Source organism: Calidris pugnax, unplaced genomic scaffold, assembly GCF_001431845.1.
Source record: "Calidris pugnax isolate Ruff unplaced genomic scaffold, ASM143184v1 scaffold113, whole genome shotgun sequence".
NCBI classification, from domain to species: Eukaryota; Metazoa; Chordata; class Aves; order Charadriiformes; family Scolopacidae; genus Calidris; species Calidris pugnax.
Window position 1 is genome coordinate 1091551 of NW_015090879.1, and position 13844 is coordinate 1105394.

At 61.9% G+C, this 13844-nt stretch overlaps 1 protein-coding gene across 1 annotated transcript in view; it reads left to right on the forward strand.

Annotated features, from left to right (window-relative positions):
• COL9A2 (collagen, type IX, alpha 2) overlaps positions 1-13462 on the forward strand; it is a 14058-nt gene extending 596 nt beyond the window's left edge. The window contains exons 2-32 of the mRNA XM_014946513.1: positions 1786-1860; positions 2709-2744; positions 2831-2893; positions 3849-3902; positions 4207-4242; positions 4442-4465; positions 4602-4655; positions 4975-5028; positions 5229-5276; positions 5393-5449; positions 5912-5965; positions 6464-6517; positions 7238-7291; positions 7522-7575; positions 7664-7717; positions 7842-7895; positions 8124-8177; positions 8422-8475; positions 8637-8681; positions 8846-8899; positions 9236-9289; positions 9369-9422; positions 10061-10132; positions 10218-10253; positions 10483-10527; positions 10757-10789; positions 11087-11233; positions 11786-11840; positions 11921-12109; positions 12273-12350; positions 12682-13462. Of these exons, the coding sequence (XP_014801999.1) occupies positions 1786-1860; positions 2709-2744; positions 2831-2893; positions 3849-3902; positions 4207-4242; positions 4442-4465; positions 4602-4655; positions 4975-5028; positions 5229-5276; positions 5393-5449; positions 5912-5965; positions 6464-6517; positions 7238-7291; positions 7522-7575; positions 7664-7717; positions 7842-7895; positions 8124-8177; positions 8422-8475; positions 8637-8681; positions 8846-8899; positions 9236-9289; positions 9369-9422; positions 10061-10132; positions 10218-10253; positions 10483-10527; positions 10757-10789; positions 11087-11233; positions 11786-11840; positions 11921-12109; positions 12273-12350; positions 12682-12887 (2001 nt within the window). The 3' untranslated portion in view covers positions 12888-13462. The remainder of the gene's footprint in view (positions 1-1785; positions 1861-2708; positions 2745-2830; positions 2894-3848; positions 3903-4206; positions 4243-4441; positions 4466-4601; positions 4656-4974; positions 5029-5228; positions 5277-5392; positions 5450-5911; positions 5966-6463; positions 6518-7237; positions 7292-7521; positions 7576-7663; positions 7718-7841; positions 7896-8123; positions 8178-8421; positions 8476-8636; positions 8682-8845; positions 8900-9235; positions 9290-9368; positions 9423-10060; positions 10133-10217; positions 10254-10482; positions 10528-10756; positions 10790-11086; positions 11234-11785; positions 11841-11920; positions 12110-12272; positions 12351-12681) is intronic.
• Positions 13463-13844: the final 382 nt, after the last annotated feature.

Below are 13844 nucleotides of genomic sequence, written 5' to 3' on the forward strand. Positions count from 1 at the left end.
CCGGGGGGGCTCTCTGGACTCACCCAGGGGCAGGAGAAAATGCATCAGAGAGAAGTGGGAAGAAAGTTTCCCTCAGCTCCTCAGGGGGAGCGGGGCCGTGTGTTCCCCCTGGGATCCCAACTGGAATGCTGGGGAGCCGGGCTGAGAGGGGCTCTGACCCTCCCAGGGGTCCCCGGGGGGGTCTTGCCATGGGGCAGGGGGAGGGACACCAGCAGTAGGGGTGCTGGGGACCGGGGGTCCTGGGGGGGCTCTCTGGACTCACCCAGGGGGAGGAGAAAATGCATCGGAGAGAAGTGGGAAGAAAGTTTCCCTCTGCTCCTCGGGGGGAGCGGGGCCGTGTGTTCCCCCTGGGATCCCAACCGGAAAAGAGGGAAAACTCACCCTGTCCTGCAACCGCAAAAATCAGTTTATTATAGCAGATTTGGGAAAAAAAATCTTCCTGGAGGGCTCCTGAGCTGCCTGCCAGCACGGAAAGCATCTGTGGAGGGTAGGGAGGGGGTGGCTGCCTTCCTAAAACAGCCTCACCCAGGGGGAGGAGAAAATGCATCGGAGAGAAGTGGGAAGAAAGTTTCCCTCTGCTCCTCGGGGGGAGCGGGGCCGTGTGTTCCCCCTGGGATCCCAACCGGAAAAGAGGGAAAACTCACCCTGTCCTGCAACCGCAAAAATCAGTTTATTATAGCAGATTTGGGAAAAAATCTTCCGGGGGGGCTCCTGAGCTGCCTGCCAGCACGGAAAGCATCTGTGGAGGGTAGGGAGGGGGTGGCTGCCTTCCTAAAACAGCCCCCCCGGGCTGCCCGTGGGCTCGTGGTGGCAGGGTCCGGGCAGGGGAGCGGGCTGGGGGGGAGCCGGGGGGACGTGGGAGCTCCTGGAACAAGGAGCCGTTTGGAAATGACTCGGGGCAGGACAAAGGTGCCATTCACGGGGGCTCTGGGGGCTCACTCCCACCCCCACGGCAGGATTTGCTTCCAAGGAGCTCTCCCACCCGGTGACACCCCTCATCCTGACACGATTCACCTTAAAACCAAGAAGCCTGGCGGGACGGAGGGGTCGTGGGTGCTGCAGCCCGTCTGGGTTTCATTTCCAGGAACAGCGGGGGTTCGCTCTCCGGGCCCGGAATCTCTTTCCCCACCCCCCCCAACAACACCCCGTTATGGGATAACAGGGATTTCTTTGGAAAACTGCTCCCGTGGAGCCCTGTGCAAACCTGGCGCGGGGTCATTGAGCTCCCCGGCCGCCGCTCAATGCTGCTTTTGTGCGATGCTGCCGAGCGGTGCTGCGGGCGGGGAGCCAGCCCTGTGCGGGGATGGCTGCTCTCACGGGGGGGGCTGGGGGCTCCCCATTTCATCCTGGGGCTTCGGGTGCCTAAATCCTGCTGGTGCTCTTAGAAATCCCAGCGCTGGGCTCGCCCCCGCAGCCAAGGGCCCCTTGCGAGTGCTGCCATCACCCCGTCGAGACCCTGCCCTGAGGGAGCGGGACCCCCCCGGGCACCAAGGAAGGATGGGGTAGAAACCAGGCAGGGGATGGGGAGCTGGTTGTGCCAGTGAGGGGGGGGAAATTCCTGGATTTTGCCATCCATGCCCTTGCTGGGGGGCACAAACCAGGCAGCGGAGGAGCCCTGGGAAGGGGGAGAGCCTTGGGGTGCTCAGTCCATCCCAGTTCTCCGGTGATGGGTCCCCAGCACATGCAGGCGGCGACCACTGCACCCTGGGCTCCCCCTGACCCCCAGCATCTCTTGGGGTCCCTCTGCTCCTTCCTGACGTGGGTCCCTTCCCCTTTTCCCCGTAGCGAGGGCCGCCGGGAGAGCCCGGCCCGCGAGGTCCCCCCGGTCCCCCAGGAGTGCCAGGAGTGGATGGCATTGACGTGAGTACGGCGCGGCCGGGAACCTGCACGGGCTGGAGGGAGGGAGGAAGGGAAGGAGGGAGGGGACCTGAGCACAAAGAGGGACATTGTTTGGGGCAGAGGCTCGGTGGAGGGGAAGGGGGTGCCGATTCCGAGCGGTTCCCGCACTGCTCTGCTCCTGGGCTGGGGACACGGACCATCCCCAGCTTTGCCAGTGGCCCTGGGCAGTGAAGATGGCACAGAGGAGCACAGCCCCCGTGCCATGGCTCCATCCACCTCCCCAGGACAGCAGCCCGTGGCCTCCTGACCTCCTTGGGAAATGGGGTCTGGAATGGTTTTTGGGGACCACAGTGGCAGGGAGGTTTCGGTGCTGGGTGCTCGGGGCATCCCTGTCTGGGCAGCAGAGGATGCTCAGGGGCTCGGGGGCAGGGATCAGCCCAGAGGTGCCCAGTGAGGAAGAGGAGCCGGGGAGGCTGGCAGGGAGCAGGACACCCGGGTTGGGTGCCCGCAGAGAGGCAACGTGGCCGAGGGCTGTGGCAAGTGGCCGAGGGCTCCCTGAACAGAGGGGAGATCTGTGAGGCAGCAGAAAGCGCCCTTTCTCCCAGCCTTGCCCCCGCTCCCCCCCGCCTCAGGGTGTTATTTTAGTGCTATTTATACCCAGAACAGCCACAGCCCTCCCACAACCCCAGCACAGCCCTCTCTTCTCAGTGCCAGCCCCATCCCCACCTGGCTGCTGTGCTCGGGGGGATCCAGCATCTCACTCCAGCTTGGGGAAGTGGGAAACACAGGTCGTGACTGTCCCCTGCGCTGCTGGACCTGGCTCCGTGGGGTGACAGACCCCCTTTTATAACCTTCTTCTCTTTTCCCAGGGTGACAAAGGCTCTCCTGGAGCCCCTGGGTCCCCGGTGAGTAAATGTGCCTCTCCCCAGCTCACCCACAGTCTTGCCCCTTTTGGAGAAGCTCCTTTCAATCCTCCTCTTCTCTTCTGAAGGGTACCAAGGGCGAGCCTGGAGTTCCTGGTCCGGATGGGCCCCCGGGGAAGCCGGGCATCGATGTGAGTACCAACAACCCCCTGTCCCCCCCCAGCATCCCTGACCACAGCCCCAGAGTCACAGCAGGGTCTCGGCAAAGTCCTCTCCCCCCAGCACAGGGCTCTGCTGCACATAGGAAAGTGCCAAAACCCCCATGTGAGGGAGCTGAAAGCACCTTTGAATCCCAGCAGAAAACACAGGCAGAGGGTGGGCAGGGCTGCTGCCTCCCCCTCCCGCTGCCTCCGAAAGTACATCCCGGCTGGACACGGGGCAAGAGCTGTGCTGGGAAAGGCAGGGCACAGCACTGACATCCCTTGGCATGAAAAGAAAGGGGACGGAGCTGCCTCCTCACCCTGCCCTGATGCCATGAGGAATGAACAGAACAATAACTGTTGTTATAAGCACACACTGTGCACCTGGGCTACTCTGCCTGCAGAAGAGTTCGGCTCCTTTGAATATGGAAGCTGAGAGAGTGAAGCTCTCCCCTCCTGTGCCATCCCCGTGTGCCCCAGCAGATGCAGAAATTAGCCCACGGCTGAAGCTCAAACCATCAGCTGTGGGGACCCAAACCCCGGCAGAGGACAGACCTCAAACACACTGGAGTGGGGACGGGAGAGCCAGGGAGTGACTCGGAGTTGATATAACCAGGATCATGGATGGTCTGAGCTCCCCACGTGCCTCTGCCAGGGTCAGGGCAGCCGTGGTACGAGGGTCCCTGCTGAGCCCCCACTGGGGGTCTGGGAGCTGGGCAGTTTGTGGGGGTGGTGGAACATCACTGTGAGTCCCCCTGTGCCACCAGGGCTTGGCTCCAGGGACCAGCTGCATCTCCAGCTTTGCTGCCTGATGTGCACGGGGGTGACAAGCACAAATCCCCCATGAATCACCCTCGACTCCTCGGGATGGAATAAAACCCAGCAAAACCATCCATCTGGAGAGCTGGAGCGCTGCAACAACCCCCCACCCTCTCTCCTCTCACAGGGCCTGACGGGAGCGAAAGGGGAGCCAGGACCCATCGGTGGGCCAGGAGTTAAAGTGAGTCAGGGGGTGCTCCGGGGCACCCACCTTCCCCCCCCAGAGCCAGGGGGTCCTGGCCAGCTTGGGACCAGCCCGGCCACTCTGGGCTCCCACCTTCCCTCCCCCCGGATCAGGGGGTCCTGGCCAGCTTGGGACCAGCCCCATCACTGCGGGGGGGAGATGCACGGATGCAGGAATTGGGCGATGGAATATTTGGCAAGGAGGGGGCACTGAGGCTGGGTCCAGGGAGGGGTGAATTTTGGGCTTGGTGGGGCAAGACCCTCACATTTCGTCTCCTAACTCTTGCCTTCTGTCCTGGCAGGGCCAGCCTGGACTCCCAGGGCCACCGGGGCTCCCCGTGAGTATCTGCCTCTCCCAAGGGTGCTGGTGATGCACCCACTCCCTGAGCACCCACGAGTGGGGTGGGAGCAGAGCAGCCCCCCCCAGCCATGTCCTTGCTGGTGGCGTGGGCATTGCCTTGCTCAGGGCAGAGATGCTGGTGGTTTTGGGGGGGAATTGGAGAATTTGAACCAATTTTGTCTTTCTTTTTGTTGCAGGGCCCTTCGCTGCCAGGACCACCCGTAAGTGCTGGGCTCGTGGGGCGGTGGGTGGCCCCATTCAGGGCTGTGCTGGAAGAGCTGAAATCTCAGCACCCCCAAAGTGGGGGTCTCAGGGATCACCCTCTCTCACTCCATGAATGTCTCTCCTCTCCTGAAGGGGCTTCCAGGCCAGGTTGGGCTTCCTGGAGAGATCGGAGCGCTGGGACCCAAGGTGAGGGGTTGGGAGGGGGTGGGCGAAAACCTCCCCTCCTTGCCCCAGTATCTGCTTCTCTGCACTTTGGGGCTCCTGGGGTAAAGAGGGACGATCCTGTAACATGAGAGCAGGGTCCTACGGTGAGGACAGAGAGGTGACAGATGCTGCGTCTGAAGCCATGTCCCCCAGCACCTTCCGTCCCCTCCCAGCTCATGGCTGGGGGATGCCCAAGTTCCTGCTGTGACAGCCTGGGTCTCTGGTGCTTCGACACCCCTCTCACCCCAGTACCTGCCATAAATCTCCCTAAATCTCCTTTTCTGGGGTTGTTCTTTTCTAGGGTGACCCTGGACCTGATGGCCCGCGGGGTCCCCCAGGCCCTCCAGGGAAACCTGTGAGTATCTTCCCAGTTATCAGGATTTTCTGCAGGAAGGAAAAAGCCCCCCAGCCCTGGGTTTGGGGCTGGGACTCGGGCTCTGGCACCCACCTCCTGCCCCGTGCCTTTCTCCCCTCCCTCCCAGGGGTAATGTTCACCCCCCCTGTAAAATAATGCTGATATTAAGCCATGGATGCTGATGGTCTCCTTCCCTCCAGGGCCCCCCAGGACACATCCAAGGAGTGGAAGGCAGCGCTGATTTCCTGGTGAGTCCTTGTCCCCTCAGCTGGCCTTTGCACAGGAACCCACCCTTCCCAGCACGGCTTCTCTGCAGCCCCTGGGTCCTTTCCCAACTCAACCTGTGCTTCTTCTTCCCCACCAGTGCCCCACCAGCTGCCCGCCAGGTCCCAAGGGCCCCCAGGGACTGCAGGGACTGAAGGTAAGGGAGCCCTGGAGCTGCCGGGGAGCGAGCAGGGACCGTCACCTCCAGCGTCCTGTGCCAGAGTGAAGGAGCCTTGCCTGGTCTGGAGACATGGGGAGCTCAGGAGCTGCTCTGCTCCCCTGGGAACACAGGGTCGTGCACACTCAGAGAGCCCTGGGGGCAGAGATGCCGTGGGAAATGTCCCCTGTGGCTCCTCGGCACCTTCCTGGGGGGCAAGACCCCATGCCAAAGCCCCAGCCCCAGCTTCTCCCTTGCAAAGCCCCAAGGGTTACAACCAGCAGGTCATTCCCACCTCATGCCCTCACACCTGTGGGGTGCTGAGCCCCACTGTGTCACCCATGGGCACCCCAGGGTGGGAGATGATGGGCAGGGTGACTCCTGGTGATGTGGCCATCAGGGCACTGCCTCGATGCCACTGCTCTGCCTGGGGATACTCACCATGTTCCTCTTCACCCACAGGGACACAGAGGCCGCCCCGGTGCCCTCGGGGAGCCCGGCAAGCAGGGCAGGCAGGTGAGTGTCCCCTCCAGCAGCTTCCAGCCATGCCTGCCTCTGGGGAACTGGGGCTGGACCGAGGGCAGGGGGCTCTGGGGAGAGAAAGGGGGAAGGAAGGGAAGAGGTTGGAGAGGGAGGTGGAATATAAGAAGTTCCACCTAAACAGGAGGAGGAACGTCTTCCCTGTGAGGGTGGCAGAGCCCTGGCAGAGGCTGCCCAGGGAGGTGGTGGAGTCTCCTTCTCTGGAGACATTCAAACCCACCTGGACACGTTCCTGTGGGACCTGCTCTGGGTGGCCCTGCTCTGGCAGGGGGTTGGACTGGATGATCTCCAGAGCTCCCTTCCAGCCCCATGTGATTCTGTGAGATCCAGGGCTGGGAGGTGAAGGGGGGACAGGGTGGTCTTCCTTGCGGGAGGACCTGTCCCCATCCCCTGCTGGGTCCCAGGTGAGGGTGTCTCAGGTCCCCAGGGTATAACCCCACAACACTCACCTCTTTCCTCTCCATCCCTTCCCAGGGCCCCAAAGGTGACGTTGGTGTCTCCGGAGAACAAGGTGTCCCAGGCCCCCCGGTAACGTATTCATTTCTCTTTGCTCCTCTGCCCCCTGGGTGTCCCAGGGGCTGGGGGTGGCTGGTTTGTTCTTGGTCCCAGACACTGGGGATGTGACACCAACGTGTCCCTGCTCCTGGGGACACCAGCTCTGGGACCGGAGTGAAGCCTTTGTCTCATCCACCTCCCTCCTCCCAGCCATGGAGCTGCCACCAGGAGGGTGGCAAAGGCACATCCCGATGGAGACCTCCTTGGCCAGCGCTGGCCCAGGCACCTGGGTGTTAGCACACCTTATTGTGGATAACTCATCCACCAGGAACAAATCATCATGTACACCAAGACCCCCCCATTACCCCACCTGAACTGGGGGTGCAGCCCCCGGCTCGCTGCAGGGATGCGGGGATTAAAGCTGTTTGAGCTCAATGAGCACTTTGAAGATGAAAAGCAATTAATGGCCTGAGCCCTTCAGGCCGGGAAAGGGCAAAACCGCTTTGAAGCCAAGAGCTTTGGGGGAAGGGGAAGCAGCACCAGTTTGGGCCCGTCGCTGTTATTGAACCGACAACTGGAAAGGTGCCTGGCGGGGGGGCTGCAGAATTAGGAGCCAGTGGTGGGACTGAAATACCTCGTGTTTGGCAAAACCGGCTCATTTCCAGTACCGGCTTGGGCTTTAATTGCGGCTCCCCCCTGGGCTGCTCCTGGGGCCGTTTCCAGCTGAACTGGTTGTTTTTCCCTTCCCTGCAGGGACCACAGGGCCTGAGGGGTTACCCCGGGATGGCGGGACCCAAGGGCGAGACAGTAAGTGCCAGTGGGATGTTGGGGTGGGGGGGATGTGCCTGGCTCCAGGGTCCAGGGCACCACTCCTCGGTGATGCTTCCTGGGCTGGAGGCTGCTTCCCAGGATCATCACTAACGTGGCTGTTCGGCACCTCGGGAAGCTGAACTCTGCCTCATCCTAAATCGGGTCAGACCTGGCTGGGGGCTGAGGTTGGGATGGAAGGAACTGACCCCCCCGTGCTCTCTTGACAGGGTCCTGCTGGTTACAAGGGGATGGTCGGGACCATCGGAGCAGCCGGGCAGCCGGTGAGTGCCCTCCCTCATCCCCAGGGGCTGCAGGGCAGGTGGGAGACCCCCCACTTCCCTGCTCAGCCCCCCTCTTTCTCCCCTCCAGGGCAGGGAAGGCCCCAAGGGACCACCTGGGGACCCTGGTGAGAAGGGAGAGCTGGTAGGTAACCCACCCTGTGGGGAAGGGCAGTGCCATGCCCCGTGCAATGCCAATGGCCCTGTTTCCCCAGCCCCCCCCCCTGCATGAGGGTGGCTGAAATAACCCTTGCTCTCTCCTGCTCTAGGGTGGCCGTGGCATCAGGGGCCCCCAAGGAGACATCGGCCCCAAGGGGGAGAACGTAAGTACAGCCAGAGGTACCTGTGCCCACATCTAGGGCTGTGCCCTGGCAAGGAGAAGTCATCTCCATCCCTCTCTGTCCTATTCAGGGCCACCCTGTGTCCTTGCACCCTGGCTCAGCTCAGGGCTGGAGCTTTCCTTTCCCTTCCCAGCCCTTTTTTTGCCCCCACCCTGAGCCGTTCAGTCCCTCAGAGGTGTCAGACCAAGCAACTCCTCCCTCCTTTCGCAGGGTCTCCCAGGCATCGATGGCAAAGATGGCACCCCGGGCATCCCAGGCGTGAAGGTGAGCTGCTGGGGGGGGCTGCCAGGGGCACACGCTGTTCCTCGCACCGGTGCTTGCTGGAAATAACAGGGATGGCAAGTGACACAAGGTCCCCCAGCCCTTGATGTGGCATCTCCTGACTAGCGGAGTGTGGCTGTCCCCATGGGGTCAGGGGCAGTGTCCCCCTTTGGCCAGGAATCCCTTGTCCCACCCTGTTTCTGCACCCTTCTCTGCCAGGCAGTAACACCCTCCCTGTCCCCCGCAGGGTGGTGTGGGGCAGGCCGGCCCCCCAGGAACACCGGGACACCGGGGACAAGCTGTGAGTATGAGTGTGGGACCCCCCCCAGCTGCAGGGGAACCCCATTCCCTGTGGGGTGACACCCCCATCCCTGGGTCACGCCAGGGTGCAGGGCCAGCACCCAGCAGGGACGCTGCCTCCGGTGCTGTGCACGGGTTTTGACCCCAGCTCTCTTTCCCCAGGGTTTGCCGGGCCAGCCGGGGAGCAAAGGTGGCCCAGGAGACAAGGTGGGTCTGGGACCGTGGGGGTGACCCCTCTGAGCATCCACCCCCAGCCCCACTCACCCCACACAGTGCCGTGGCAGCATCCGTGCTCCATCCCTGAGCCCGCAGCCTTGTCCCCATCCTGTCCCCTCCTCTGTCCTTCAGCCACCTCTCTCTTTGGTTCGCAGGGTGAAGTGGGTGCTCGGGGCCAGCCCGGTGTCACCGGAGCCCCGGGGCAGATCGTAAGTACGGAGATGTCACCACGTTCCTCAGGTCACAGCCTGGGGGTTCTTCTCTCTCTCTCCCTCTTGCTGTTTTCTCCCTATTTGCCATCAAACAGAAAGCAGAGTTGAGAACTTAATCCCCCCCCAACCCTCCTCTTCCCTCTGAGCCCCAGCAGCTTCCTCACGGGGAAGCCCCTGTGACCCCTTCTCCAGCACCTCCTTGGCCACCCGGTGTGGTGGCAGCCCTTTGTGGGTCTGCAGGGGACAAGGACAGGGCCACACGTCCCTCGGGGAAGGACGAAGGTGATGGCAGGTGAATACAAAAGAGGCAGTTTATTTTTCCCCCCATCTTAGGGTGAGCCTGGACCTCGCGGCGAGCAGGGACCACAGGGTGTCCCCGGGTTGAAGGTGAGTTGGTGGCACCGTGGGGTTGGTGGGGGTGCCGGGAGCTGCCCCTCACCCTCATTTTCTTCCTGTCTCTCTGCAGGGTGACCGGGGCGAGCGTGGCCCCGTGGGCCCCCCCGGCGAGCAGGGGAAAGTGGTGAGTCCCCCCACATCCTGGCTTCACTCCGGCAGGGCTCAGGGATGCTCAGCCCGGGGTGTTGGGGGGGATGGGGACAGTGGGGCACGGCTGGCACCCCCACACAGCCCCCCTCGCTTTGATCGTGGCTGGGGGGGGGGTCACACGCCCCATCCCGCTGTGCCCGGCTGCTGGGGTGAGGGATTAGCCAAAGGGGCAAATAGCGCAGGGATTAACGAGCTGGGACCACGCTGGGTTTGCAGCCCCAGCCGGGAGAGGAATTTCCTCCCCTCTTGGAGGCTTTCCCAAGGTGGAAAATGGCCAAAAAGTTACCTTTTCCCCTCTGGCTTCCTGGGGGACGGGACCCTGTCCCTGGCAAAGTCCCCCCACGTGGCTATTGTGGGCTGGACCAGATGACCTCTAGAAGTCCCTTCCAACCCAAACTATTCTAAGATTTTATGATCATTTTCTGCCCTGTGCCCCTACAGAAGCTGCCTCCAGGGCAGGCTGGGGTGCTGTGGGGCAGCCCAACCACCGGGATGGGGAGCTGCCTGTGTGTCTTGTTGCCTTGGGGAGGATGCTCTGATGGGGGAGGAGGGTCTTCCCACTGCCTCTTCTCACTCTTTTTTCTCTTTTTCCCACATTACCTCCATTTCCAGGGGCCGAAGGGCGAGCAGGGTCCACCAGGGATCCCAGGACCCCAAGGTTTGCCGGGAGTCAAAGGAGACAAGGTGATGGCTCCTGACTGCAGTGGGTGGGCTGTTGTGGGGTCCAGCTCAGGGACACTGGCCTGACCCCCCCCTCTCATTTTTCCAGGGCTCCCCAGGGAAAACTGGCCCCAAAGGCAGCATTGTGAGTACATCACCCTCCTGCCCGGGCAGGGGACCAGTGGGGAACCGCTGACACCTGTGTTTAACAGGGCTGGCACCCCCCTCAGGGCAGGGGGGCTGACATCCACTGACACCAGACGCTTTCTCCATCAACACCCCCAGCACCCCGGTTGGGTGGGGGGATTAAAGTGCCTGCAGAGGAGGTGGGTGCTGGCTGTGAGGGGTCACATTTCTCATTCCTTTTCCTCTAGGGAGACCCGGGCGTTCATGGCCTCACAGGGCTGAAGGGAGAGAAGGTGGGTGCCCAGGATGGGTTCTGGGGTAGGATGGTGGGGGGGACAGGGGCTGGATGTGTGTTCCTGCCTGTGCTGGGGTCTTCTGCCCACCATGGCCCTGGGTACTGCACCATTGCACCCCAGCACAGCCATGGTACACTCTGGCAGGGGGGTATGTGTGCCTCCCCCCAGCTACATCTCTAAAATCCTGCTGCCCCCCCATTGGAATTCTTGTGTCCTCTGTCCCCAGGGTGAATCGGGAGAGCCAGGGCCGAAGGGACAGGTGAGTGACTGGGGGTCTGGGAGGAAGGGGTTCCCTCACCTTCACACTGTGGGACCCTCGGATGGAGGTGATCCATCACCTTGACGAAGGCAGCCGGTGGCCTGAGAAAGGGTCTTCATTAGAGATGTGCTCCACTGACCATGTTCAGCCCTGGGTTCAGGCTCAGACCCCGCTTGGGGCTTAAACCCTGGCTGCAGTGGCTGGTGCTGGAAGTCCTGTAGGTCTCGGGGAGCAGCCCCTGTGCTCAGGACGGGGCTGAGTCCCCCGCTCCTGACGCTGCTCTCCATCCCCCCCCAGCAAGGCATCCAGGGGGAGCTCGGCTTCCCCGGCCCCTCGGGGGACGCAGGCGCACCCGGCGTGCAGGGCTACCCGGGACCCCCCGGCCCGCGAGGACTCGTCGGGGAGCGCGGTGTGCCGGGGATGCCTGGCCAGCGGGGAGTAGCGGTGAGTACCCCCAGCACCCCACATCCCCCCTCACCTCCTGCACCCCATAGGTGGTGACCTGGGGGCCGTCACCGTCAGCTTCTTCAGCTCCACAGGTGGTTTGTCTCCAAGCTTTTCTTACCTACCAATTCCTATAGGAAAGGGCTGCTGTTCCACTGGTGGTCCCCCACGAGGTCTCCAGGAGGGCTGAGCTGGGATCCCACCTTTCTAGAAAAGAAGAGTTCTTTATTTCTCACTGTAGATAGCACCAGCAGCAGGTTTAGCTCCAATATGTATCTTTGCAGCCTGCCCAGGGGGCAGAATTTTTCCATATAAGCCTCATTTTGTACTTGCCAAAGGGAGCTGCAGAAAGTCCATGCAGTGAGCAGGTTGCACGGCATGAGTTGAAGCTGGACCCACTTGTACTGGGACAGAATGGAAAATGAAGAAGGGTGGGAAGGTGACATCGGGTACAGGGAGGTGCCTCCAGGATGGGACCGGTGCTGGGGGTGCAGATGGGGAGGGAAAGAGTGATCTCCCTTTACAGCATGTCCCTCTTGTCACCGCTGGCAGGGCCGGGACGCCGGGGACCAGCACATCGTCGACGTGGTCCTGAAGATGCTGCAAGGTGAGGGGAAGGACAGGGCACTGCTGGCTGGGGGGCTGTCACCGCGTCCTGTCCCACACCGGCCCCTCTCTGCCCTACAGAGCAGCTGGCGGAGGTAGCAGTCAGTGCCAAGAGAGCAGCCCTGGGTGGAGTCGGTGCCATGGGACCCCCTGGACCCCCCGGTCCCCCAGGGCCACCCGGTGAGCAGGGTCCACACGGACCCATGGGACCTCGAGGTGTCCCCGGCATCCTGGGTGCTGCCGGGCAGATCGGCAACATAGGACCTAAAGGTAGGTGGGGGGTGGCCATCCCCACACCGTGCCCGGCAAAAACCCTCCTCGGGACTGACCCTGCCTCACTTATCACCCACCTGGGTTCCCCCGAGCAGGGGCAGCCCCCTCCCCTCCCACTGGGACTCCAGCAAGTCCTTCCTCTCCATTTCTCTCCCCGCAGGGAAGCGAGGGGAGAAGGGTGAGCGGGGAGAAGCCGGCCGTGGCCACCCGGGCATGCCGGGTCCCCCAGGGATCCCAGGTAAGCCCCTCTCCCCCAGGCAGCGGCGCGTCCCCGCAGCCCCCGTGCCTCTTGCTGGTGGGATGACGAGCCCAGCAGTGGCTTGGGACCTCCTGGTGCATCCCTGCAAACCTGCAGGGGTCCATCCCGCAAATCTCCGGGATGCTACAGCATCCCTGTGGCACCCTGTGCTGCCTCCTGAGCCTGCGGCTCTGCTGGTCGCTTTCCTGGCCCCATTGCTCTGCCTGAGCATCCTCATCCTCACCAGCGGCACTTCCCATACCCCGGCCCCCGCTCCGCTCAGCAAAGCTCAGTGCCCACAACCCAGCTGATGCCCACGCTCCCCTTGCAGGTCTCCCCGGCATCCCCGGCCACGCTCTCGATGGCAAGGCCGGGGAGCGGGGTTTGCCGGGCTCCCCGGGAGAAGCCGGCCGGCCAGGCCTGCCTGGCCCCGCGGGCCTGCCCGGGTTCTGCGAGCCGGCCGCCTGCCTGGGAGCCTCGGCCTACGCCGCCGCTCGCCTGACCGAGCCCGGAGCCGTCAAGGGACCCGTCTACTGAGGAGGCAGCGGCAGAGCCGGCCGGGAAACCCACCCTGGGGCTGGCAGAAAGAGAGACCAGAAAACTGCAAATCCATAGGGAGCCACCTCCGGCCGTCCCGGCTGCGGGAGGGCGCTGGGCTCGGGCAGTCACTGGAGGGGAAACAGCCTCGGGGGGTTAATTTGGTGCAGGTGTCACCCCCCCTCCCACAGCCCGGGGGATGGTGAAGAATAAAGAGAGGTCACCCCGAGTCCCCTCCTCATTACTGGGGTTCATTACCTGCCCCTTCTGCCCGTCCTCTGCTCCCTGTGCCCCCCCCAAAGAAATAAATTGTCTTTTATACAAATCCTCTTACCTTGGTGCTGAGTTGGTTCGGTGCTGATTTCTTTTTTTGTCCTTTTTTCTAAACAAAACAAAGCAAAAATTGTGGTTTGATTATTTAAGGGACTTGCCAGATCCAGCCTTTTTCACTGCTGGGCACTCACAGAGCTGTAAATCTTTGTAAAATAGGATTATTTTATAACTATGAATAGTAAACCACCAACTTTTTAAAAAAATGGACAATAAAACCAAGATGGATTGTTAATTAACTGAAACAACGTGTTGATTTCTTTGACTCAAACAAGACTATACCCGGCAGGGGACTGTTATTGGAGAGCTCAAGTTAGTTTTTATGTTGTTTCAAGGTGTGGGTTTTTTTTAGTGGGTATCTCAATTGCTCATTCCTGTCCTTGTTTTTTCAGCCTCTTAGTAAGTTTCTTAGAGAAGAGCTCCTGCTTTTTTCCCCCTCTTGCACCACTGCAAACGTGCAGAGGAATTTGCCACCCTGAGCCCATGAGGTCAGAGATGGAGCAAAGTCACCTGAAACACATCAGGGACCTTCAAATAAGGCCAAGTCCCCTCGAGTCCCCCCGCAATCAAATGGGCCACAAAGCTATTAGCAGCACCGCGAAGGGTATTGATCTCTTAATAGTTAAA